At 35.1% G+C, this 25,800-nt stretch overlaps 1 protein-coding gene across 6 annotated transcripts in view; it reads left to right on the forward strand.

Annotated features, from left to right (window-relative positions):
- The window catches only part of LOC123533591 (uncharacterized), a 43,609-nt gene extending 18,383 nt beyond the window's left edge, over window positions 1-25,226 (forward strand). For 2 of the 6 annotated variants that reach the window (XM_053551328.1, XM_053551351.1), the window contains exons 3-15: window positions 1,090-1,254; window positions 6,078-6,223; window positions 7,731-7,837; window positions 8,412-8,557; window positions 9,778-9,817; window positions 10,493-10,558; window positions 11,662-11,930; window positions 12,496-12,603; window positions 12,912-12,995; window positions 13,637-13,785; window positions 14,985-15,125; window positions 16,016-18,775; window positions 24,177-25,226. In XM_053551328.1, coding sequence (XP_053407303.1) covers window positions 1,090-1,254; window positions 6,078-6,223; window positions 7,731-7,837; window positions 8,412-8,557; window positions 9,778-9,817; window positions 10,493-10,558; window positions 11,662-11,930; window positions 12,496-12,603; window positions 12,912-12,995; window positions 13,637-13,785; window positions 14,985-15,125; window positions 16,016-18,775; window positions 24,177-24,396 — 4,401 coding nt within the window. In that variant the 3' untranslated portion in view covers window positions 24,397-25,226. Of the gene's footprint in view, window positions 1-1,089; window positions 1,255-6,077; window positions 6,224-7,730; window positions 7,838-8,411; window positions 8,558-9,777; window positions 9,818-10,492; window positions 10,559-11,661; window positions 11,931-12,495; window positions 12,604-12,911; window positions 12,996-13,636; window positions 13,786-14,984; window positions 15,126-16,015; window positions 18,776-19,713; window positions 19,754-20,423; window positions 20,476-24,176 lie in introns of those variants that run through there. The other 4 variants (XM_053551335.1, XM_053551345.1, XM_053551346.1 and 1 more) reach the window with 4 other exon arrangements.
- Window positions 25,227-25,800: the final 574 nt, after the last annotated feature.

The raw sequence follows: 25,800 nt of genomic DNA on the forward strand, positions 1-25,800 counted from the left end.
TCCACCAAACCTTACAGGAGTGATCAGTACAAAGCCTCATTGTGCATATTGTCGGAATGCTCAGGTTCAGTGATTTTCTGTGGAGTTATAGCCCTTGATTTGTCATATTTTACCTTCTGCATGCAACTGCTCTGATACCTGGAGGAGGAATTACATTAAACTTCACAAAAGTTGTCATTGCCAAGTCTCTTTGTGTGAATCATCAGCATGTTTCAGTTTGGTGTTTTTCAGCAGAGTTAAAGCCCTTGATTTGTCAAATTTATGATATAAAAGGGTAGACTTCCACCAAACCTTGCAGGAATGATCAGTGCCAAATCTTACTATGCATATTGTTGGCATGTTCTGTTTCAGTGATTTTCAGGGGAGTTTTTGCCCTTTACTTGTCAAACTTTATGATATTTTGGCAACTTCTCTTACACCATTAGGCAGATTTCCATCAAACCATGCAGGAGTTATCAGTGCCAAGCCTAGTTATACATGTCTTCAGCATGTTCTGGTTCAGTGGTTTTCAGGGGAGTTATGGCCCTTGATTTGGCATATTTTATAGTGTTTACAGTACTTACAGAATACAATTAGGCTGAATTTCACCAAATCTCACCAGGGTATGACTGTGTGAAGTATAGTTGTGCATATCATGGTCATGCTCTGATTAAATGATTATCGGCAGCAACATGACCCTTGATTTGTCAAATCTTTTATCTGTGCTACTTCTCCCATACCACTGGTTGGAATTCCAACAAACTTCACAGGAGTTACCAGCCTAGTTGAATATTTGATTGGAATGTTATGGTTCAATGATGTCCCCCCCCCCCCTCCCCCACCCACCTTCCCCCGGGAGTTATGAGCAGTAATTTCTGGCATTTTACAATATGTGCATGGGAAATTCATGATGGGAGACATATGTTTCTTCTCTGGTTGGACATATTATTGGGTGATGCAATAGCCTAGAATTGAATCTCTATGTTTAACAAAACTTTTAAAAAAGAATCTGCATGAATTTCAACATCATTAATAGTTAATGATACCGTCCAAATTGAAAGATGGGCAAGTTCATTATAGAAATTTAGCAGGGAAAGGGTTAAATTGCAGGTACAACAGATGGTTATGGAGATGAAGACAGGCTTCGCGCATGCCATGGAAGAACTGTCCAAGATACAGTACGGCGACCAGACACTACAACAACAACTAATTGACAGCAAGAAACACTGCAGTGAGGAGATTGTGGAGATGAAACAAGTCGTAGAAGAACTCAAAGTATGATTTAGATTAATTTAATCTGTTCTTTTGTATGCATTTTAAACTTTGTATGTATAGCTTCTTGTCACTGTCAAAGTGAAAAAAGATACAAATTCAGGATATGTTCTCATCTGGTTGTTAGTTACAAAATAGAAGAGCAGTGTTGGGCATCAAAGTCAATGGACTAGTTTTTTCACAAATCTGTTTTCCCAGTTTCTGATATAGTTTCATATCAGTTAAGGTAGTTATGCACATTTGATTAATCAGAAGTGACAGCAGAGTGACATTTATCTGGAAAATGTAGAATAATTTTTGTTTGCTCTGTAGTAATAACTTAAATGTTGCCAGGACTCGATTTTAGTGTTTAACAGTCTGTGCTACTGTCTAACTTGATGTTAATTTTGACACTACAATGTAGATAGGTTTTGACCTAAACTAATCAAAAAATGAAAACATAAAATATGCAGCAATTAAAGGACTCCAATAGATATTTTGCAAATTCTGAAAAGTCATGCATACATTTTATTTGGCCATATGATTGAAAATAGGAACATCTACAACTATTAAAAGTTTCATAAAAATCTACATTGTGGAACTTTTTCTATATGCAAAAATAGCACCAAAAGAGCAATTTTCACATAGAAACCGATTGTGAAAATTGACCAGAGGACCAATATTTTCAAATCTGATTAACAAGAAATCAAGTGCGACCCTGTCAATTTTATTGGCCAAATTTCTATCAGATATTATGATGCTTTGAAAAAGTATACAACAAAATTTGTTTCAAACATGCAGAACACGGTCATTTCATTATACATATTCTCAAAACTAAAGTTAACAAACTTGAATAGTTTATAAAGTTGAATTCTAGTATTTAGAAACTATTTTTCCTATTTCTGTCTAGATAGAGAGATTTGGATAAATTAAAAAAAAACAACATTGTGTCACTTTCACAGTAAATAAAAATGAAAGAATCCATGCTGTTTGCTAACGGTTTCTCTAGTTGCAGTAGACTTTAAAAGCGAACAGCATGGATCCTGACCAGACTGCGCGGATGTGCAGGCTGGTCTGGATCCATGCTGGTTGCAAACCCACTATGTTGGTTTTCTCATGGCACAGCTCAAATTATGTTTTTTTCGTTGTACTCAAAAAGGAAAGATGGTAATAAAATAAAGAAAATCCCCATCAAACTTGGATAAGCTGGCATAAACACTGAAATAGTTGCCCATTATCTTAGCGATAATGATTTGCAAAAAAAATAATCGTAAGTGAAAATCTGTAAATATTCTGTCCATTATTTTTTATGTTCTGTAGCATTTCTTACAATCTGTTTATATCATGTCAGACAGTGCATGATGGGATATTTAATACACTGTTGAAGTTTCTGGAATGCAGTGGCAGTATTCATTAAGTGTTTTCAGCAATAAAAGTGCAGTATTTTTTCTGTTTTTTATTAAAAAGTCTGTACGTTTGCCAGACAGTTTGATATGTAAGATGCTGATTTTAAAGCCTTGTTAGAGATTCCATACCAGGTGAGAGATATAATGTCCCATGGTATGTTGGTAAATGAATAACAATTATAGTAATTGCATAAATTTAAAATAGAACCCAAATTAACAAATAATACACAAATTTCGGCAAAATGGAGCTTTCATTTTAACCTTTAGCCTGCTTATTCTGTATTTTCGACCAGTGCAGGCCAAGATCAGCCTGCACTTCCGTCTGCACTGTTTTGCTATTCAGTCAGTAAATTTTCAGTGAACACCCCTTTGAGTAACAAGTTGTACTGCCCTAATTGAATGATGGGCCAGTCCATTGTAGAAATTTAGCAGGGTAAAGTTTAAAGCATTTATAGGACCTGCACATTTCACTTACAGTTATCTTGTAAAGGCCATATTAATTTTGCCCTACATGCTTGCAGTGTGTTGTGTGCAGACACAGTTTGAGCTAAACTACTGCCTTTTTTCTTTACAAACTATTCAATGATTAAAAAATGAGGCAACCTATGACAATATTAGTAACATAATAAGTAAATTATTCATAAGTATATTATTAATTATTCATGAGTATTACCTTTCATAAGTTCCAGACAGACTTGTACATAATCTAGGAAAAGGAAATTTGAAAATTTTGGGAAGTAGTCCAACAGATATTTCTGTGCATGCGATTATGGATGACTGTTGATGTATTATGACAGCCATAACTATTTGAGCCGTGCCATGAGAAAAACAACATAGTGCGTTTGCGACCAGCATGGATTAAGACCAGCCTGCGCATCTGTGCAGTCTGGTCAGGATCCATGCTTTTCGCTAACGGTTTCTCTAATTGAAATAGGCTTTGAAAGTGAACAGTATGGATCCTGACCAGACTGCGCAAATGCGCAGACTGGTCTGGATCCATGCTGGTCGCAAACCCACTGTGTTGGTTTTCTCATGGTGCGGCTCATTTATTGAAAAATACCATTTAGCATCTGAGCATAGCTACAGAGAACCACAAAAGTAGTGTCTAGCTGCATGGAGCAATACCAAGAAATACATGATACTGCATTCTGGGAACACAAAGAAAATGTAAAAACATATCGTCTCGTAATGTAACAACTTGCCAAGTTTCCGGCTATTCTTTATATTGTTTTTGCAAGTTTATGTAAACTTCTTCCCAGAAATTACATTAGCAGAGCTGTTGTTACTGTAATCTTGACAGAAACAAGAAAAATGTTGCTTTTCAAAATTTGCCACTTTCTGGCTGATTCTGCTTTTTGTATGATGTGGGAGAAACGAAGGATGTTCGCATTTAATTTGAAGAAGATGAATACCAAACAGAAAGTTTAGGAGACATTTGTTTTGTTTCAGTGTAAGATCAAAATAGCTTTCTCAGTGAACATCAGATGCATCATTACTAAGAGTGGTTAAGCCGTTTGTATAAAAAAAAGTAAAAACCTGATATTCACAAGAGTATTACATGACTTTAAAACAAGCACATGCTCTTTTAATTGCATGTCTAATGATGTCTTACCAATGGTTTCAGTGAAATTTTACCAATTCAAGGTCATACATACATAAGGCACAATGTCAGTCAATTTACACTAGTTGTGTTGAAAAGTACAAATTTTTTTATGCCCCCAAAGGGAGGCATATAGTTTTTGAACCGTCTGTCCGTCTGTCTGCAATTTTCGTGTCAGGTCCATATCTTTGTCATCCATGGATGGATTTTCAAATAACTTGGCATGAATGTGTACCACAGTAAGACTACGTGTCGCGTGCAAGACCCAGGTCCGTAGCTCAAAGGTCAAGGTCACACTTAGACGTTAAAGGTCATTTTTCATGATAGTGCATTGATGGGCGTGTCCGGTCCATATCTTTGTCATCCATGGATGGATTTTCAAGTAACTACGCATAAATGTGTGGCACAGTAAGACGACGTGTCGCGCGCAAGACCCAGGTCTGTAGCTCAAAGGTCAAGGTCACACTTAGACGTTAAAGGTCATTATTCATGATAGTGCATTGATGGGCGTGTCCGGTCCATATCTTTGTCATTCATGCATGGATTTTAAAATTATTGGGCATGAATGTGTACCACAGTAAGACGACATGTCGCGCGCAAGACCCAGGTCCGTAGCTCAAAAGTCAAGGTCATACTTAGACGTTAAAGGTCATATTTCATGATAGTGCAATGATAGGCATGTCTGGTCCATATCTTTGTCATTCATGCATGGATTTTCAAATAACTACGCATGAATGTGTGGCACAGTAAGACGATGTGTCGCGCGCAAGACCAAGGTCCGTAGGTCAAAGGTCCTAAACTCTAACATCGGCCATAACTATTCATTCAAAGTGCCATCGGGGGCAAGTGTCATCCTATGGAGACAGCTCTTGTTTTACATTTTAATATTTATTTTGTTTGCATATATTTCCATGTTCTTAATTGTATGTACATCTCTTTGTCTTTATTGATATATATGTTTAGGAGAAGTCGTATTATTTACAAATTGTATTCTGTTGCATTCAGTTGTAACTTCATTCATGAAAATCACACTGTTTAAAAACTGTGAAAATTTCCAAAATTGACGAACCACTGATAAACACTAAACAGTGGAAAAACATGATATAAAACTGAATGTTATTTTCATCACTGACATGTTTTACAAAGGATTTTTTTCTTACCTATGATTTGTTTTGTATAAAGAACAATGTTTGACACTGTGGAACAGTGTATTGTGTGTTTGTGATTATGTTAATGAAAAAATAAAGTTTTAAACAAAGAAAAAAAAACATTGTATGTGACCTGCTTGTCAGTGCTGCAAGTTGCTGGATTGAGTGCTACTTCAGCCAGTAAGTTCATATGTATTATGGGTGTTTCTAATCATGCATAAATGCAAAGGATAGCATCTTTTCTCCAACAGTAATGTAATACTCCAACAGTTACATATTTATGTAACACTCCAACAGTAATGTAATGCTCAAAGATTCAAGAGTCAAGATTCTTTATTAAGTAACGTAAACATATAAACATTTCTTGTTACATGATACAATAATTTGCTAAACGTAACATACAAACATGACAAAAATATACAGTGACATGGAAAACTACATACAACAACATCTATATTACATTTAGATATAAACATGCACATGAGGATGGTAATGTAATGCTCCAACAGTAATATAATGCTCATATGTTACTGTCAGTGCTACATCTTGAAAAGTAAACAATATTTCTTCAAACATTGATTTTGTTTATCAAAAATACCTCGTCTTTGAGAGATCACGGAAAATAATCTCCTGTATAGGCAGCACATTGCTCCTGTATGATATAAAAGTTCTAAGTTTTGTTTTTTCTTGCAGACTGAAGTTCAGAAACTGAGTGGCCGTCTGGAGGAGGTATCAGATACACAGAGAAGCTTGCAGGAGAAACTAGATACCTACCAATCAGATAAAGACATGCTTCTAGAGGAGCTAGAGCAATGTGGAGCTATAAATGACCAGATCAGGTAAGGAATTGATGCAGGGGGAACAGACTGAGGGAACTATTTTGTCCTTCCATATTCTGTCATAAATGGTTTGTGACCTGCTTGCCACTGCTGCAAGTTGCTGGCTTAGGTCCTGCTTAAGCAAATAAGTTAATCTGTATTATGGATGTATTATAATCATGCTAAGTGATAGCTAGAAAGCAGCCAAAAGCATTTTTGTTTTTTCTCCATCAGTAATGTAATGCTCCACCAGTAATGTAATGCTCCTTCAGTAATGTAATGTGTACTGCTGAGTAGTGTAATGCCTCACTAGTAATGCGAAGTTCCATCAGCAAGGTAATGCTCCAGCAGAAATGTCATGCTCCATCAGTAATGTAATGTGCCACTGCTGAGTAATGTAATGCCTCACTAGTAATGTTGTTTCATCAGCAAGGTAATGCTCCATCAGTAAGGTAATGCTCCATCAGTAATGTAATGCTCCATCAGTAGTGTAATGTCTCACTAGTAATGTGAAGTTCCATCAGCAAGGTAATGCTCCATCAGTAATGTAATGCTCCATCAGTAATGTAATGTCTCACTAGTAATGTGAAGTTCCATCAGCAAGGTAATGCTCCATCAGTAATGTAATGTCTCACTAGTAATGTAATGTCTCACTAGTAATGTAAAGTTCCATCAGCAAGGTAATGCTCCATCAGTAATGTAATGCCTCACTAGTAATGTGAAGTTCCATCAGCAAGGTAATGCTTCAGCAGAAATGTAATGCTCCACCAGTAATGTAATGTTCCACCAGTAATGTAATGTCTCACTAGTAATGTGAAGTTCCATCAACAAGGTAATGCTTCAGCAGAACTGTAATGCTCCACCAGTAATGTAATGCTCCTTCAGTAATGTAATGCTCCACCAGTAATGTAATGCCTCACTAGTAATGTGAAGTTCCATCAACAAGGTAATGCTTTAACAGAAATGTAATGCTCCATCAGTAATGTAATGTCTCATTAGTAATGTGAAGTTCCATCAGCAAGGTAATGCTCCATCAGTAATGTAATGCTCCATCAGTAATGTAATGTGCCACTGTTGAGTAATGTAATGTCTCACTAGTAATACGAAGTTCCATCAGCAAGGTAATGCTCCAGCAGAAATGTAATGCTCCACCTGTAATGTAATAAATGACTGAACACTTCTTTTTCTATAAAATTACTTGTTTATGTTTTATTTCAATAAATTTCAGTTCAGTTATCATATATGAGCCGCGCCATGAGAAAATGTGCAACATAGTGCATTTGCAACCAGCATGGATCCGCGCAGCCTGGTCAGGATCCATGCTGTTCGCTAATGGTTTCTCTTATTGCAGTAGGCTTTGAAAGCGAACAGCATGGATCCTGACCAGACTGCATGGATGCACAGGCTGGTCTGGATCCATGCTGGTCGTGAATGCACTATTTTGGTTTTCACATGGTGCGGCACAATAATGATTCAGTAAGAAGATTCTTGATATTAAATGACATTACTTTATGTATATTTTACATAGACTGAGACTTTCTGGTGGTTCACTGAAGGAAAACAACAATGTCATTCCACCTGATGTAGCTCCAATGGTTCACCCTTACCTGAACAGCTTACAGAATCATCACAGAGGTGAGTCAGTGATATCTTACATCTACCTTTATGAAAAACATCAATATTTCACTGTATAAATTGCATTTCTTACTTGTCCTATTTTTGAAATTGCTTCGTAATTTTGTTCAATGTTTTTTCATTATTTTTTTACCAAGTAAGATAACTTTCACCTTGAATAGGAGTGTCTTATGTTTCAAGTTGAAAATTTCAAGTTACAACTTTAAATTTCAAGTTATAAGCATTGAGTTTCAGTTGAAAAGATCAAGTTAAGTTTATAAGTTCCAATTTCAAGTTACATATAGTAGAACAAAGTTTGAGTTCCAGGTTGAAAGCATGAAGTTTCAAGTTGGAAAGGCCATATTTCAAGTTCAGAACATAAGAGTTTCAAGTCACCAATTTAGAGTTTGGAGTGGCATGCTTTGTATGTCAAACTTGCTTTAATAGGATAAGAGTTTTGAGTCACAAACCTTAATTTTGTAGTGACAAACTTTGAGTTTTTAATTTACTATAATAGGATTTGAATTAAAGACCTAAAATGTAATAGTCAGCTTAATACCTTCCTATTATCATTGTCACCTTGTTAAAACTGTAGGTGGGGATGGTTATAACTCGGACTCCTCCCTGACGGCTGCTGTATCAAGGAGTTTGAACCTGACACAAGCGTTAGGAGAGAAATGTCTCAACCTTGACATTTCTACAGCATCTAGTGATGATGAAGACAACAGCAGACATTCTAGGGTAACATAATGTTTTAATAGAAGACATTTTAGGGTAACATAATGTTTTAGGGTAAATAGAAGACATTTTAGGGTAACAATGTTTTAGGGTAACGTAATGTTTTAATAGAAGACATTCTAGGGTAACTTAATGTTTTGATAAAGTGTAGACATTCTAACATAATGTTTTGATTACAGTTGGCATTCTAGGGTAACATAATGTTTAAATAGAAGACATTCTAGGGTAACATAATGTTTTGATAAAAGTTGACATTCTAGGGTAACATAATGTTTTGATTACAGTTGACATTCTAGGGTAACGCAATGTTTAAATAGAAGACATTCTAGAGTAACATAATGTTTTGTTAACAGTTGACATTCTAGGGTAACATAATGTTTAAATAGTAGACATTCTAGGGTAACAAAATGTTTTGATAACAGTAGACATTCTAGGGTAACATAATGTTTAAATAGTAGACATTCTAGGGTAACATAATGTTTTGTTAACAGTTGACATTCTAGGGTAACATAATGTTTAAATAGTAGAATTCTAGGGTAACAAAATGTTTTGATAACAGTAGACATTATTAGGTAAAATAATGCTTTAATAACAACACACATTCTATGTTAGAATTATAGTTTTTTCATGGTTGTTTAGGGAACAGAACTGTTTTCCCAAGATAGCAGGGATGGCTTAAGTGTTATTACCATAGGCCATTAGGCCAAGAGCAACATACAGTTCTTTATGTTGTCCTCAATACCTAGGAACAAAAGTTTGGCTGTTTTCAAAACATTCATAAAATAACTGTTTCCTTACTTGGTTATTTTCTGAAATGCCTGAGATTAAGTTCTGAAGGAAGCTAACAATGTGTAACAACTGTTATTAAAACTGATTTTAGTCTTCTATACACTTCCACAGTCACGACCATTTAAACGTTTCAGAAGATGCACCTGATTGGAGAATTTTTATGCAACTCTGTAGGTGCATGCTGTTTTGGCTTTTTAAACTGCAGGTATTCAAGGGTAAGCTGTTGTTTTGATAACACCAGACCTAATCAAACATAATCATTATGGTAACAGAGTGATTCTAGGATGTTTTTGAATGACAGACATACTGTAGTAGTCTTGAAAATTTTGAAAATGTATTCATGTGGGATAGGGCATATATCAGTATATTGGTTGGTTTGTCTGCTTGGCCACAGACACATGTTCAGAAAGGTCTATAATCTTGTATATTTTCAGAGTGACAGTGGACATCGTGCAATGAAAAGACACAGCAGTTGTAAGTATAACAACCTCAGTGTTTCTTCACACTTCAGTGTTAAATTGTGTGTCTTACATAACTATTATATCTCATTGCATGTTTACCATAAATTGTACAGTTGTCCCCCTTAAATTTTATAGTGTGTTAGTTGGCATTTCACGAATATCAAACTATTAATTATTTAGTCATATGCACTAAAAACAATACTCATTTTAACATAATACGTTCTGTTGATATCTTAATTAATAAAAAAATATAACATTTCAATTTTTTTTTATGAACATCACATCCCATATTTATTGTGTTGTGGAAAATATAGATTTAGATACAATTATTATAAATGAGCCATGCCATGAGAAAACCAACATAGCGGGTTTGCGACCAGCATGGATCCAGACCAGCATGCGCATCCGCGCAGTCTGGTCAGGATCCATGCTGTTCGCTAACAGTTTCTCTAATTGAAATAGGCTTTGAAAGCGAACAGCATGGATCCTGGCCAGACTGCGCGGATGCGCAGGTTGGTCTGGATCCATGCTGGTCGCAAAGCCAATATGTTGGTTTTCCCATGGCATGGCTCAAATGTTTTGTGGTTTAATGTTTGTCATATAGATTTACTCATGTTATGATATTTTGATAGTTTGTGTGCTATTTATAAGTCTTAGACTGTAACCTGATTATCTTGCATGTACATAGTTCAATATGAAGAAACTAACAGACACAGTCAAAAAGTGCCACCACATCAGCAGGTTCTCGGCGAAGGTAACATAAAGTAGATATATAGACTATAATACTAGAATGTGGACTTGAAAAAACGACCATATGTATTTTTTGTTTTTGAGATTTACTGATTGTATTAATGTTACATTACTTTTGAATGATGGTAAGAACCAAAATGTATTAGTGAACAGTTAATTTTAATTTAGTACATATTGTCTGTAAAGTACAGCTGAGCTTATTATAACTCAGGATATCAAAATTACAAAAATATTTCTTGATCATGTAGTGTCTGATAGTAGAATTGCAAACATTTTAAAAATACAATCTGTAAGAAAGCAAACTTGCAAAACATTTTGAAAATAAAATCTGTAGAATATCCTATGAAAGCATAGAATGCAACTAAGTGAGCTAAAAGCAGACTCAGTTTAATCAAGTCTGTTCATGAGAGCAAAGAAGTATAAAATACACAGAATGGCAACTGGCTGTAATCTCGCGTGAGCTCGTGTCAGAGCGTGATTCGGCGTTATCTTGCTAAAAACAAACATCGGCGGGCATGGAGTTACAATTTGCACCTTTAAAACTACATTTGAAATACATGTTAGCTTCTAAAACAAAATTAGTTTAATGTGAAATGGTCTTAAGACACGAAGTACACGGTTTTTTTTTGCCATCGAAAGAAGCGTGGTCATACGGTGATAATTATTTTACCGATGAATAATTGTTTTCTCATACAAAATGGCGCGTGGAGAAAGCGCCACTTCCGGTAAACGAGATCTCCTTTTTTTGTCACGGGAGGTTGGCAAGATTTGCTCTATATGCCTTTCAAGTTGCCAATCTATTTATTTTTATAGCTCTTTGATGAGAGGTAGTGAAATGTGTTACATCTCTTATGGATTTTAGCACCAGGTTAAGTGTGACTCTGTTACACAAATAATTTGAATGGACTTCATCGGAAGGACCAGAAAATATGATAACACTGTTTCATTTATTCCTCATACAGTAAACTGAGCAAAAATCACTATTGTTGGTAAATTCCATTGTCATTTTTCAGTATATGAACATATTCAAATGTTTTTTTTACACGTGCATTTAGCAGTTATTTGGAGAAATATCAATATCATAGTGGCAATTTCTGTACTCCATAGTTCACAGAGAAGAAGCTGCTAGAGATATAGCAGATGTAGAACGAGAGTACTGTTCACAGTTATGGGCCTTGTTAGAGGATTACATGAACCCGCTGCGGGATAGCGAGATCCTCGGGCGTAGAGAATTACACCTGCTCTTCCCATCTTACATTCCACACATATACGAGCAGCATTGTATCATACTGAGAAAGATAGAAGAACGAATGAAGAAATGGAAGAATACCGGTGTTATCGGAGACATATTTGCCAAGTTCACAGAATCCCAAGATGTAGGTTAAAGCCTTTATATTACTGTACATCATGTATATATTCAAGCAATTTAAAAATGCATCATTCAATTGTTGAAATAAATTGTTCCAAGAAGAGTTTTCTAATGTGTATATTTATCATATATATACATTATGTATAAGGGTATTAGTAAAGGTAACCTTTTCTGTGATACATGAAGCATGACTACAGCATGTGAAACTCTTATTTGGATTATTCAGGTCTGTAGACATTAGGGTATCTGTAAGGAATATCAAATGTCCAAAATGGTCCTTATGTCACCCTCTACAAAGTTTGTTCAAATTATACCGATTCGTCAAAAAACATGGCCACCAGGGGGCATGGTCACTATACAGTGGAAACTTTAAAAATCTTCTTGTATGAAACTGTTTAACCTGATATACCATTAAAAGATAAATAAATTGACTAGCAGAGTAGAAAAAACTATGAAGCGCAAATTTTTAACAACATGAATTGTTGTCTGTTATATTGCGAAATAAAAATGACAATGAATATTTATAATTTATAGTATTCATAAAGCTTTAGACTATTCTTTTTTCATTTCAGGGAGATGGTTTGTTGCTGTACAAAGATTTCATCAATGACTTTCCAACCATCATCAACTCCATGAATAAATGGTTCACTCATTCCCCACACTTCAGAGAACTTATGCAGGTATAATATCTATAATTATATATATATTTCATCAGTGAATTTCATTCCCACACTTAAAGAGAACTTGTGCAGGTATAATATGTGTATATCTTATTCATAATTATGTTTCAAGATGTTGGAGCTGTCTGCTCCGGTATGTCTTTTCTTTTAAACTTTATGCATTTTCCTATTTATTTGATTGTTGCATGCTGTTATTTTTTTTTTTGGAAAATCTAACCAGATGTATAAATAGGTAAAAAACCATGATCAGTAAAAGCTAAAGTTTCAGAGAAAAAGTTAATCTTTAAAAAATGTTTTAACTGTTTCAGAGTCAATGTTTGGCCAATGCACCAGTGTTACCTCTGTTGTTAGCACCCTTACAACAAGTACCAAAATATTCTATACTGTTAAAGGTAAGACAGTCATTTACAACATTATGTAGGACATTTATATAAGGCTAATTTAATTTTGTGGTTTTTAGCCAAAAATGGCTATTTTGTGGGGATATGAATTTGTGGATTTCGATTTTTGACATAAAGAATGGGAATTTTACTTGTTCACTGAGATTTAATTTTGTGGGTTATGTCAACAAAAATTAGTCTTGCCCCCCCCCCCCCCCCCCAACCCCCACACCTCCCAACTATAAATGACTTCACAGTATACACGTAGATCTTACTGTCTGCAAATGTTTTCTGGTAATAGAGTAATTAAAGTCTGTGCATATTAAAGGTATACAAGTAAGGTGGCTTTTGCAGTTATTCATTTCATTCTGTCCTTTATTTCAAATATAAATTCTAGAAAATGTAAAATGTTAAAATGTAAAAGTTTAAACATGTTATTGTAAACGTTAAAATAGACAGATTCAGCCAAAATGCATAAATACTGCACATTCCTGAGGGATCTGATGTAACTAAGCAAACATTAGAAGAAAAATGTTTTGTCTTGTAATTACTTTGATACCCTAAATTTCTGTGATGCTTTAAATAAATATAAGCAAGTATCTCACTTTTGTTCAGATGTTTGAAATGAAGTAAACATTTATGTGTTATTGTAGACATTACTGAAGCACACGCCAGCAGACCACCCAGACAGGTATTACCTGGAATCATCTCTGACCCGACTTAAACAGTTCCTGAACAGTATGAATGATGACCTTGAACATGCCATGCAAGCTATAAACATCAGTAGTCAACTGGTTAACAGGTACACTTAGTCTTTTGTTACACTTAGCTATAAACATCAGCATTCAACTGGTTAACAGGTATACATAGGCTTTTGTTGCATTAGCTATAAACATCAGCATTCAACTGGTTAACAAGTATACATAGGCTTTTGTTGCATTAGCTATAAACATCAGCATTCAACCAGTTAACAAGCCTACATAGGTTTTTGTTGCATTAGCTATAAACATCAGCATTCAACCGGTTAACAAGTATACTTAGTCTTTTGTTGCATTAGCTATAAACATCAGCAGTCAACTGGTTAACTAGTATATTCAGCCATCTGTTGCACTAAGGTGTAAACATCAGCAGTCAACCAGGTATACTTAGCCTTCTGTTGTACCAAGGTATAAACATCAGTAGTCAACCAGTCAAATGCGGATCAACCATGTTTTTTGGTCTAAATTGACATCTGTATATAATAAAATAAGTACCTGATTTTATAAAAATTACCTTTACACTCTTCAATTATTGTGGCTTTTAGCTTTTATCTATCAAAAGCGTTATTCAAGTAACAGGATGGGAAAAAGTTATTGCCTAACTGGGACTCGAATTTCTTTTGTAATATTCAACCGATTTGTCCACTTGGACATTTGTACTAATTCTCCCCACATTGTGAAAATAGTAATTATTTAATGCAGGAAAAAGCTTTTTTCTAAAATGTACCCCTTATATTTGTACTAATCTCTGATTGCATAGGTTTCAATTAACATTTGAGCCATGCCATGGGAAAACCAACATAGTGGGTATGCGACCAGCAAGGATCCGGACCAGCCTGCGCATCCGCGCAGTCTGGTCAGGATCCATGCTGTTCGCTAACAGTTTCTCCAATTCCAATAGGCTTTAAAAGCGAACAGCATGGAGCCTGACCAGACTGCGCGGATGCGCAGGCTGGTCTGGATCCATGCTGGTCGCATACCCACTATGTTGGTTTTCTCATGGCACGGCTCAATTTTGATCTGTTTTCATGCTAAATTTAAGTATCTGAATAATCTTTAGTCAGAAAGTATATAGGATAACCAGTCTTGTTCCTGTTTTGTAGAATTCAATCATAAATATTCTACCTGGATTTAATGTAAATATAGACAACATTTTTTTTTTACATTCAAGTTTTTCAAGTTGTGTGCATGGTAAGAAAATGCATAATTACTAAGTTTATTATTGCACATTTGTTGTTTTCAGATCCCGGGACACGGGTCACTCTGCAAGGTCAAAGTCAAGTGCTAGTAGCGGAGAAGCGAACCATATCTCGCGAGATTCAGGTGTTCACTCTAATGAAGAAGAGCGAGCAAAATCTCCAATGTCTCCAAACACAACACGCAGGTACGGTATGTGTGTCAGTCGGTGTTGAATTGTTCAGTTGTTTGCTTTATTACATGGAAAAAACAATGAATGTTTTAAGATTTATGGAAACTGTTGTCTGAGTGGTACACAGAGCAATCCGTATTATGTACAGTGACTAATTCCGTGTAATTCATGAATGTGTCAATGCATGAAAATAAATCTTGACTAACAAATAATATTCATGAATTTATTGCCCAATAAAATAGTTGTTTTTGTCCAAACTGGGAAGTCTTATAACAGTAAATAGCAGAGGTGTCGTATAATACTGGATACTGTGTCAGCCACTTTCCTGAAGGTGCTAATTTCAAACCATACTGAGGTCATGAACTGGCCACCTCATATTACACCAGTATCAGTAATTTCATGACGTTGGCCCAAGAGCGATGAAATATTTAAACTTCCTTCAAGAGCTGAATAAATTTGCATAAACTAAAGATGCAGATATTAAGTTTTGTGAGAATGACATCAATAAAATATTTATGACTTGTTGTACTACTACATCAGTCTTTGAGCATCTTAATATAGATATTTAAAACATTGTGTTTGTTCCAGACTTTACAATTGGCCAGCAAAAAGAAAATTGTTTTGAAAGTCATAGATTTAAATACAGGAAGAGACATATGGTCTCTGTGTTGAAGGTCATTATGTCTGAGGTCATTTGTCATCTACTTCTGATTCGTATGGTTACTTGCCAATAACAAATTTCTGGTTTGGAATCCAGAAATACTAGTTGGGTTAACTGACTGCTGCACTTAACTTAAATACTGTTTAATTGAAACCAAACCAAATATCATTAAAACAACTATGTCATGTTTGTGTATTTAATGTTTTATATTATAATGAATATATTTTATTTACAAATTTATCAGATATTTGCTGCAAGTTTTACGAGAGAAAAGGGAACAAGGAATCCATGGACATGCAAGACATGATGGTCATCCTTCTACACCTCGAGGTCGTAAGCAGTCTGGTTATGGTAGTCATCCAGATCTATCCCATCAGCCACCAGGTGTCCAAGATGGCCGAATGTCACCGTATCTTAACTCTCTACCTCAGTCTAAGATGTTCTCTTCCCTCTCAAAGCTTCCATTGCCAAGGGAAAACAGCAATAGCAGACGGTCAAGGTCACATAAAACACCAGATGGTCACCGACCAGTAATAAACCGTAACTATCTCCGACCTTTAACCCCACAAGTTCTTCCACAGTCAACAAGTGCTCATAACTTTGAAAGTGCTAAGCGTCGGGAGGAGTATGCAGAAAAAATGAGACAGAGACCTGCGTCTGCTATGGAATTTTCTTATGGGTCACATGATCAACAAGATGAATTTTTGGAATTATTAGCTCATCAGGCCAGTCTGGCCATATCACCTCCACATTCCAGTTCCAGTGACAGATCTAGACAAGAATTACAGTTGTCTCTGCAAAAGTTACTAGCAGAAACAGGCAATTCAGGGGAACAGTACCTTGATCATGGTGCAGCAGACGGTCATGTTTCCTATCACAAACAATTCATGACAGCGAAAGACAGAATTCTAAGACATAATATACAGGCTGAAATGTATGAGGACACTAATCAGGATGAGGAAAATGCACAAGAAGACTATGGAATTTATGGTGATGATGATGACGATGATGATTACGAAAATGATGCTGATTTTGATCATGATGTTAAGCCCATGAAGCTTTTGCAAGATTCTCATAGACCAAAAATAATGGTTCCAAAGTGGCGGCAGAATGCTTCCCCACAACCTCCGAGTTATACACGCAGTGTTACTCATATCAGCAAACAGCAGACTGGTTCTACATCTGAGGAAAACTTGGCAGCTTCCTTAGCTCAAAGTTTATTTGATGATAAAAAACAGAGTACCCTTCCAAGAGACAAAAAATCCAGAACTAATCCAAAAAATATAAAGGATAATGCAGCAGACAAAGTGCAAACTAATGGAAGTCTTAAAAGGAAAGTTCCCAGAGCAGAGTCCCCTAGAAAATCACCGGCCCGACAGAGTCCAATTCCAACAGTTGCACAAAGTCTTCCACATGGAAAATCAATGTCTTTTGATGCTTCACCAAACAGACCAAGTAATTTAAATTTATCTAACACTAACACTCAAGGAAAAACAGGTGTTAGTCAGGGAGGTGTTGTCTCAACCCAAGTCATTGCACCACAAAGTCCTGCAAGTCCCGAACCATCTGCTATGGCAAGACCAAATTCATTCACAAAATTGACTGATGTAATAGCTTATACAGCTGATTGTCTGGAAAAAGGTGATACTCAAACTGCTGAAGCAGGAGACAATAATTCTGTTAGTAAAGTAAAATCTGAAAATGAAACTGAAGGTGTAAATTCAGGAAAATTAACAAAATTGGATATTCTAGCAGATGAGAATATGAAAGTGTCGTCTGTTGATAACTCTGTTACATCTGCCAGTCAGAATGGTAAAAAAGCCAGTAATGAAAGCCAAACAAACTCAAAACTCTCATTTGCTACTTCACCAGTTGAGCCAAGGGAGAGCACAAGTCCAGTAAATACTGACAATGTTGTATACTATTTCCAAAACCGCAATAAAATTAATCAGGGTAATACAGCTGACACATCCAATGCCACAAAATCACGTCTTCCAACTTTTGCCAGTATGGAAAAAACCTCCACTCCTGTTAAGGAACAAAAACATTTTCAACCAGTCACAAGTGTGTCTCCAACAACTGATACATTCAGTAGTTTCACTGGTACTAAAAAAGAAAGCGGAAGATTTGTTCGCGGAGATGAAGTTAATAGTGAAAATAAAGTGAATGAGAAGAATAAAAATACATCTGAAACTGATGACAATGATGTGAAAGATGATTCAGAAGGAGCTACAAAGGAAAGAGTGTTAAGAGCTGTGGATAAACTGAGATTAAGTTTTGAACGCAAGAAACAAATAAGTGAAGAAAGAAGACAGTTAAGAACTGAAGTGTCTTCACCTACAAATGCAAGCATACAAAAACAGTTTAATGAAATAAATGTTGTAGCAAAGAAAGGCGAAACAAAACCAGTAGTTCTCAGAACATTTTCCTCCCCAACAAACCAAGTTGTTGTCAATTCTCCTGTAGATTCTAATGAACCAGTGCTAAATGGTGAACCAGTTGAACAAAAGCAAGGTTTGTATCGAAAAGCAGGCTCCTCAAAAACACCATCCAAGTTTCAGTCGGATTCGTCTGCTTCAGCTAGACAAATACAGAAACTTGAGAGGGCAACAAGTCCAACAGCAAGATCTACAAGCCCAACTATGAGCCCTTATGAAAAATTTAAAAGCCAGGTGGAAAATTCTAATTTAGCGAAACCTGCAAGAAGAGGAACGAGTCCCCAGAGGAATTCTGCAGAGGTGTCATTAATACCTAAAAGGTCCAAAAGTCCTACAAGAGCCTCTGTGGAGAGAGAGCGGCCTAAATCAACAAATGACCTTGGTGCTGCTTTAGCAGCAGAGAGTGATGGCTCTAGCACACCAATGAAAAGTGCTATGAAGGAAACAAAAATACCAGTACTGAAAAAGTCGGGTGCAGCATTATCTAAATCATCAGAAGATGTATCAAAGATTAAAAAGAAGTCACATTTCAAAGACCAATTAAAGAATATTTTTGGAAGGAAAAAGTAAGTACTTGTATATATAATACTTTATGCACAAGGTAATGGTTGCTTTTGGAAAAGTCAGATGAATCTGTACTATTCTAAGCTCATTGATTTTGAATTAAAGTGGCATGCCTGCAGATTGTTCTCATTCTTTTAAGAGTAATTTATTGTTAATTGTAGATAAGATGTATAAACAAAGACCCAATGAGTTTTATACAGAATTGTTTTATAGAACCACTTATGTGGAGACTGTTTTATGTTTTAGTAGAGAAGTGAAAATGTGATGTAAAATATAAGGAATCTATCTGTATTTTATATCACTCTTCTAAAATATCTTTATAAATATTGTTGATTTATGATAATTTATAAACATTGGTTTTCTACTTTAAAAAAATGCTATTGTGGTATACATCTGGAGGCATGATGCTGTACTAAGTTTGATTTGAATCTCATTACACAAAGTTTTATGGGTTAGTAATGCAAGTAAGTTTTTGTTTTGTATCTACACATTTATATGTTTATGGTATAAGGGACACGTGTTTTGCCAGCTTCATATTTTGCAGGTAGATTAGAAGCTAAAGAGATTTAAGTCAGAAAATAACATACATCTGTAATGGTCAAATTACATATATTCGTAATGGTCAAATACAATATATTCGTAATGGTCAAATCACATATATTTGTAATGATTTTACATTTTGTAATGAGAAAATTTCAATATTTGTAATGATTTTGTATTTGTAATGAGAAAATTACATATATTTGTAATGATTTTGCATTTATAATGTGAAAATTACATGTACCTTTGTAATGAGAAAAGTACGTACATTTTTAACAGAATGTATAAATTTATTTGAAATATTGTTTATCATTGATAAAATGAGCATTTAATCAGTTTAAAATAGTTTTGACTTGGAAATGTACATTGCACAATAATAAAAATTTGTTCTTTCCAACAGATTTCACTCGAAAAAGAAATCGCACTGTTTTACCTAAGGGTATGGGTGCATGACCCCGCACGTATAGTACATGTTGGAATGTCAGTCAATCATTTCATGGTTTAAAGTCATTATTGGTCATTTAGTCTCAAAATGTACTGGAGCACTCTTGAGTTGGATTTCGAGCATAAACTCCTTTTATAAGTTATGTGGCGTGACCTTTTCCTGGTACCTGGCCAATAGTTAGGCACATGGTCAATATTTAGGTACCTGGTCAATAATAAGGTACCCGACCAATAGTTGGGAAACACTGGTAATAGTCTGTGCTTGACCTTATTATGCAATAGTTAAGTTTATCCTACCATGATCTTCTTTAAACAAATCATTTTGACTATTGCTCTGCAAGTCAATTAAAACCATGTTTCTATTAACACAAAACGTCAGCTGCCCCTTCACCAATCCATAACTAGTATCCAGCGATGGCCTTACTTGAATTTGATGGCAGTTTTTCTTCCAAGATATACTCGTATTCTTTTAACTCGTAGTTGTAGCTGGTGTATTTTTATGGGACAAATTCTAATATTTCAACAGGTCAACTTTCTGTTCAGTTTTTAAGATGCAGGTGATTTTGATATTGTTTTATTTTGGCTAATAGGTTGTAATCAATTATTAAATTGATTTTATAGTCCATTTCTTGTGTTATTTTTCCTTATTATTTCATTTTTCTAAAGACCGCAGATATCAATGAATCGACCACAGTTGACCACACCTCCATATAAGGCAGTATGTATTCAAATATAGCGGATATCTTCTTTATTTCTTACTGCTTTTCAGTCGCTCATTTTTCACCATTTGCGCACTACTAATACCATGCTTGCTCTGATACTAACAAACTTCTGTCAAACCTGTTTCTAAAGACTAACTTCGGGAAATTTTAAAAGCGACCTTTGTTAACAGTTGGACTACCGGTAATGTCATTTATTTGGCAAACACAGAATAAAGCCTTAGATTTGGCCAACTGAAAAGTTAATCATACTTTGAAAACCTGGGTGTTAAAAACTGTTGACTTAACATAAAACCAAAAATGTTGTTGTCTTTCTAAAAATTGTTTATCACAACAAAAATGTTTAAATATGAAAAAATCCAAATCATATTATAAAATTTCACAGATCTCTACAATCGTATGTATATATCTCAAAAATTATTTAGCACATAGACTTACATTTTATTTGATCATATGATAGCAGATAATTAAGTAAGTTAACCATCTCGAGAAGTTTCATTAACACATACATTGTGAAATTTCTTCTAGATATGAAATATCACCAAAGCTGCGATTTTTTAACGAAGACTCCCATTACAAAACCCATTACAAAACCTTTCTTGAGATCCAGATTTTTCAGATCAGCAAAAGATGAAGTACACAACCCAGTCTTTTTTTAAGGGCTGAATTTTGTTAGAATAAATTGTCATGATGCTTTGAAAAATCAGGGTTAAATCACATTCTACATTTTAGAAAAAAAATTATCCAAATGTGCAGAACTACCTTAAATGTGGTCTTTGTGACAGGTTTGACTGTTAATAGTTATTTTTCACTTTCTCTTACCTATTGAAACATTTATATTTAGTTTGTGCTGTAGTTAAGCTAGGTTTTTCTGTGTAAAAGCTTTACCATTTGAACCATAGGTGTAATTGATGAGTTATAAGGTGAGTTCTGACATTGCTGTGAAAAGTGTAACAATGGTAATACCTTAATTTCTTCTCTTTTTTTGATTCAGAAGAAAATTTATTCTGATAGTAACTTCAGTCTTTTGATGGTCATTAGTTACAGAGTCTCAGATATTTAGATCTACCGGTAATTTTTTTTAGTTATTTCAGACATAAATATTATGGAACAACAAGAGCTGTCACCATTGGTGACAAATGCCCCTGAAGTAGGCCCAAGAATGCCACAGTTGTATGCGCAAAAAAATCACTTATCATTTTGTGACCTTGACCTAAGAGGCCTGGGTCATAAGCGTGACACATCTTCTCAATATGGTTAACATTTGTGTCAAATTATTTTCAAATCCCTTGATAAATGGCAGAGTTATGGACCAGACAAGAAACACCTTTGACTTATAAGTGTGACCTTGACCTTGGAGCTAGGGGTCTGAGTCTTGCGCGTGACATCTCATCTCATTATAGGGAACATTTATGCCAAGTAATTTCAAAATCCCTTGATCAATGGCAGAGTTATGGACCGGACAAGAAACAGACCATGTTAACCTTTGACCTCTAAGTGTGACCTTGACCTTGGAGCTAGGGGTCTGGGTCTTGCTCATGACATGTCGTCTCATTATGAGGAACATTTATGCCAAGTAATTTCAAAATCTCTTCATGAATGGCAGAGTTATGGACCGGACACGAAACATACCCTGTTAACCTTTGACTTCTAAGTGTGACCTTGACCTTGAGCTAGGGGTCTGGGTCTTGCGCATGACACGTTGTCTCATTATGGTGAACATTTATGCCAAGTTATTTCAAAATTCCTTTATGGATGGAAGAGTTACAGCCCGGACAAGAATTTACCAGACGCACACACGCATGGACGGACGGACAGTGGGATTTTAATATGCCCACCTTCGGGAGCATAAAAACTTATCTGCTTGTCTAGTCAGTTTATTAATAGGTTGTGTAACAAATTGACACTTAAATGTTGGGTTGACCATTCCTCCAGTTAACTGTGTAGTTTGTTGATTTCTTCTTGAAATGTAGATAATACCATTGTAGGAATAACGCATGTTTTTTCGTGTTATAACATCTGCAGAATCCCGAGGGACTGGTTGGTGCCCGAGCCCAGTAAGGCAAGGGTACCAACTTTCCCGAGGGATTCTGAAGATGTCACAACATAAAATAAACATGTGTTAACACTATTCTAGCATAAAACGCATAAAAAACTAATACAAGAATAAATTATCCCTCAATGTCAATAAATTTCCATGAAAGGCGCGGGAACATCTGCGTTGTTTTCTGACGTCATTTCCTTTTGAAATATTCATTGTGGGGCCGTAATGCTTTATGCTTCGCCACGGAATGTGCATATATAAAAGGGTGGTTTAACAGCATGTGAGCACGAGAATCTCCCTGTTAACACATGTTTTCTCTCCGTTTAAAACAGCCCCGAAAAGTGACAAGAACAGCAGTTTATGCTAGAATGATATTACATTGTACAGTTTAAACTCAATATCTCGAACTCGCTTATCTCAAAACTCAGGCTATCTCGTTAATAAAAAATATGTTATGACATACGTGAATCAGATGGTAGATATAGATAAATTAATGTGAATGAATTTTTTTTTGTTTTTTTCGTTAGAAAATGATTTAGCAGCTAACATATAGAAACACCTCATTACGTACTCAGTGTAGTTACAAATACTGTTTTCCATGATCATATCTAGTTTCTTGCATACCAGACGGGGATTTCCGGTATTTTTACCGGTGCTGGAAAACTCCATCTTACATCCCGGGGTGTAAGATGACTCTCGTGCTGTAAATGACGTATTACGAACTACATATATGTAGAAGATTTATGTAGTAATTTATATTTTATTTAAAAAACGGAATAAAAATTCAATACCTTGACAGTTCCTATTAGTTCCTGATAGTATATTTCTCGATTCAAATCACGTTATTTTATCAAAAATTCATAACGTTACGCTGCAACTGATAAAACAAAACCGGAACTAAACATTATTATTTGTTTTGAAACGTCATGACGTCCTTCCTGTTTACGGACGTTGGTTTCCCGCGCTTTTTTTAAATACACTGCTATAAGAAATAGTTCTAAAAAGAAAGCCGTTCGTTTGATTTTATTTTTATTATTATTTCTTGAAATTGATATGCAAGAAAAAGATTCTGTCACTGGTTATATGTGCAGATGGAAATATCCGGCTCTCGGGTAACTGTTTAGGTGGTAACTCGGCAGGGAGCCTTGTTACCGCCTAAACAGTTACCCTCGAGGCCGGATATTCCCATCTGCACCTACAACCAGTGAAAGAATCTTATATTGTAATACCATTTTAGCTTGCTAACCTAGTCCTGTACAACCTCCATTGATTCCCTTTTAATAATTTATTATAAAATTTTATATAACTTCTGTAATGAGAAAAAAAAATATTCATAGAATATTTCAGTATAGATTGAGGTTTTATAGGAGGAAGTTTTTTAGTGTTTCTGACAAATTATCCTGTAATGCAGGATTGAGTTAACTTTTATAATGATAACTGTTACACAATATTTAAGTACCTGTAACTGATAAATCACAAAATTATATCTGAAAGCTAAATTTTTACTGGTGTTTTGTCACTGATAGCTTTGTAGCATAACCAAGTTTGTCTATATAGTTCCATTTGATTCCAAACCACACTTAAAAGTCCTTTATCTATAACATCATGATTACATAAATTTCTATTTCAATTACGTGTTCTTTTTACTGTTTACAGGAAGAAATCGAAATTGTATAGTTACAATGGTTACGACCCTGATGAGGAATACAATAACCATGTTACCATAGAAACGGAAGCCTCGTTCCAACTGACCAATGACGTGATGATGTTTCCTCTAACGAAAGAGCGCCGGTCCAACTCCACTTCTCAGATACTGCAGAGTTACCAGTTCGAAGACGACGATGACGATGATGAAGACCCAATTAGTGAAGTGTGAAAAATAAACCTTTAGTGCAGTGTGCAGATTATGATAGCAGAGTAAAAAATTTGAAATTGTTGTTACAGAGATGTAGTCTGCCATTGTGGTGTAAAATGCAAAAATTAGCATTATTAAAATGCCAGTACAATTTAAATTGTTCAAATTTTAAGTGCAGTAAAGATTAGGAAATCACAGGTGGAGTGTAAAATGAAGAAAATATTATGAAAATGCCAGTACAGTGTAAATTTCTAACATTGTTTGTGCGTTAAAAATGAGAAAAACTGCCAGTTCAGTGTAAAAAGCCAAAATTGTTTTTGTAAAGATTATGAGAAATTCCCATACAATGTAAATTTCTGAAATTGTTTGTGCGTTGCAAGGAAAACTGTCAGTATAAAGATAAATGTTAATGATAAAATTCTGAAAGAAATATGAAAATAATTGTTTGTTTATGATAGCATTGTCTTTTCTGTGTGAAATGACAACATGTAGAAGTTCCGAAACAGTGAAAGTGATGACGATGAAACAAAAAACAAGAGCACCAGAAATTAGGCATTATACCATTTAAGTTTAACTTAACACATTTATCATTTTATAAGAAAATGCTGATCTTTCTCTGTCACTAAATACATAAGTATATTTTTTCATTTTTTTTTTTCATCATAATAACTTATTATCTTGGAAATTCCATTTATTTCGACTGTTGAAACTATACTGATTTTCCTGTGTCATGTATTGACTTAGTAATAGCATTTCAGAAAATAAATATTTATAACATTTCTAAAGCCTTATAGTTTGACCAGTAGCCTTAATATAATTTCATCGGACTGCTTTACATACTAGGTTCAGTCATTTTTAGCTCATCTGATTTTTTGAAAAAAAATGATGAGTTATTGTCATCACTTGAGCGGTTGTCGGCGTCGGCGTCGGCGTCTGCGTCGGCGTTGCCTGGTTAAGTTTTATGTTTAGGTCAGCTTTTCTCCTAAACTATCAAAGCTATTGCTTTGAAACTTGGAAGACTTGTTCACCATCATAAGCTGACCCTGTATAGCAAGAAACATAACTCCATCTTGCTTTTTGCAAGATTTATGGCCCCTTTTGTACTTAGAAAATATCAGATTTCTTGGTTAAGTTTTATGTTTAGGTCAACTTTTCTCCTAAACTATCAAAGCTATTGCTTTGAAACTTGGAATATTTGTTCACCATCATAAGCAGACCCTGTACATCAAGACACATAACTCCATCTTGCTTTTTGCAAGAATTATTGCCCCTTTTGGACTTAGAAAATCAGTTTTCTTGGTTAAGTTTTATGTTTAGGTCAGCTTTTATCCTAAACTATCAAAGCTATTGCTTTAAAACTTGCAACACTTGTTCACCATCATAAGCTGACCCTGTACAGCAAGAAACGTAACTCCATCCTGCTTT

The sequence above is a fragment of the Mercenaria mercenaria genome, chromosome 1 (assembly GCF_021730395.1).
Source record: "Mercenaria mercenaria strain notata chromosome 1, MADL_Memer_1, whole genome shotgun sequence".
Classification (NCBI taxonomy): Eukaryota; Metazoa; Mollusca; class Bivalvia; order Venerida; family Veneridae; genus Mercenaria; species Mercenaria mercenaria.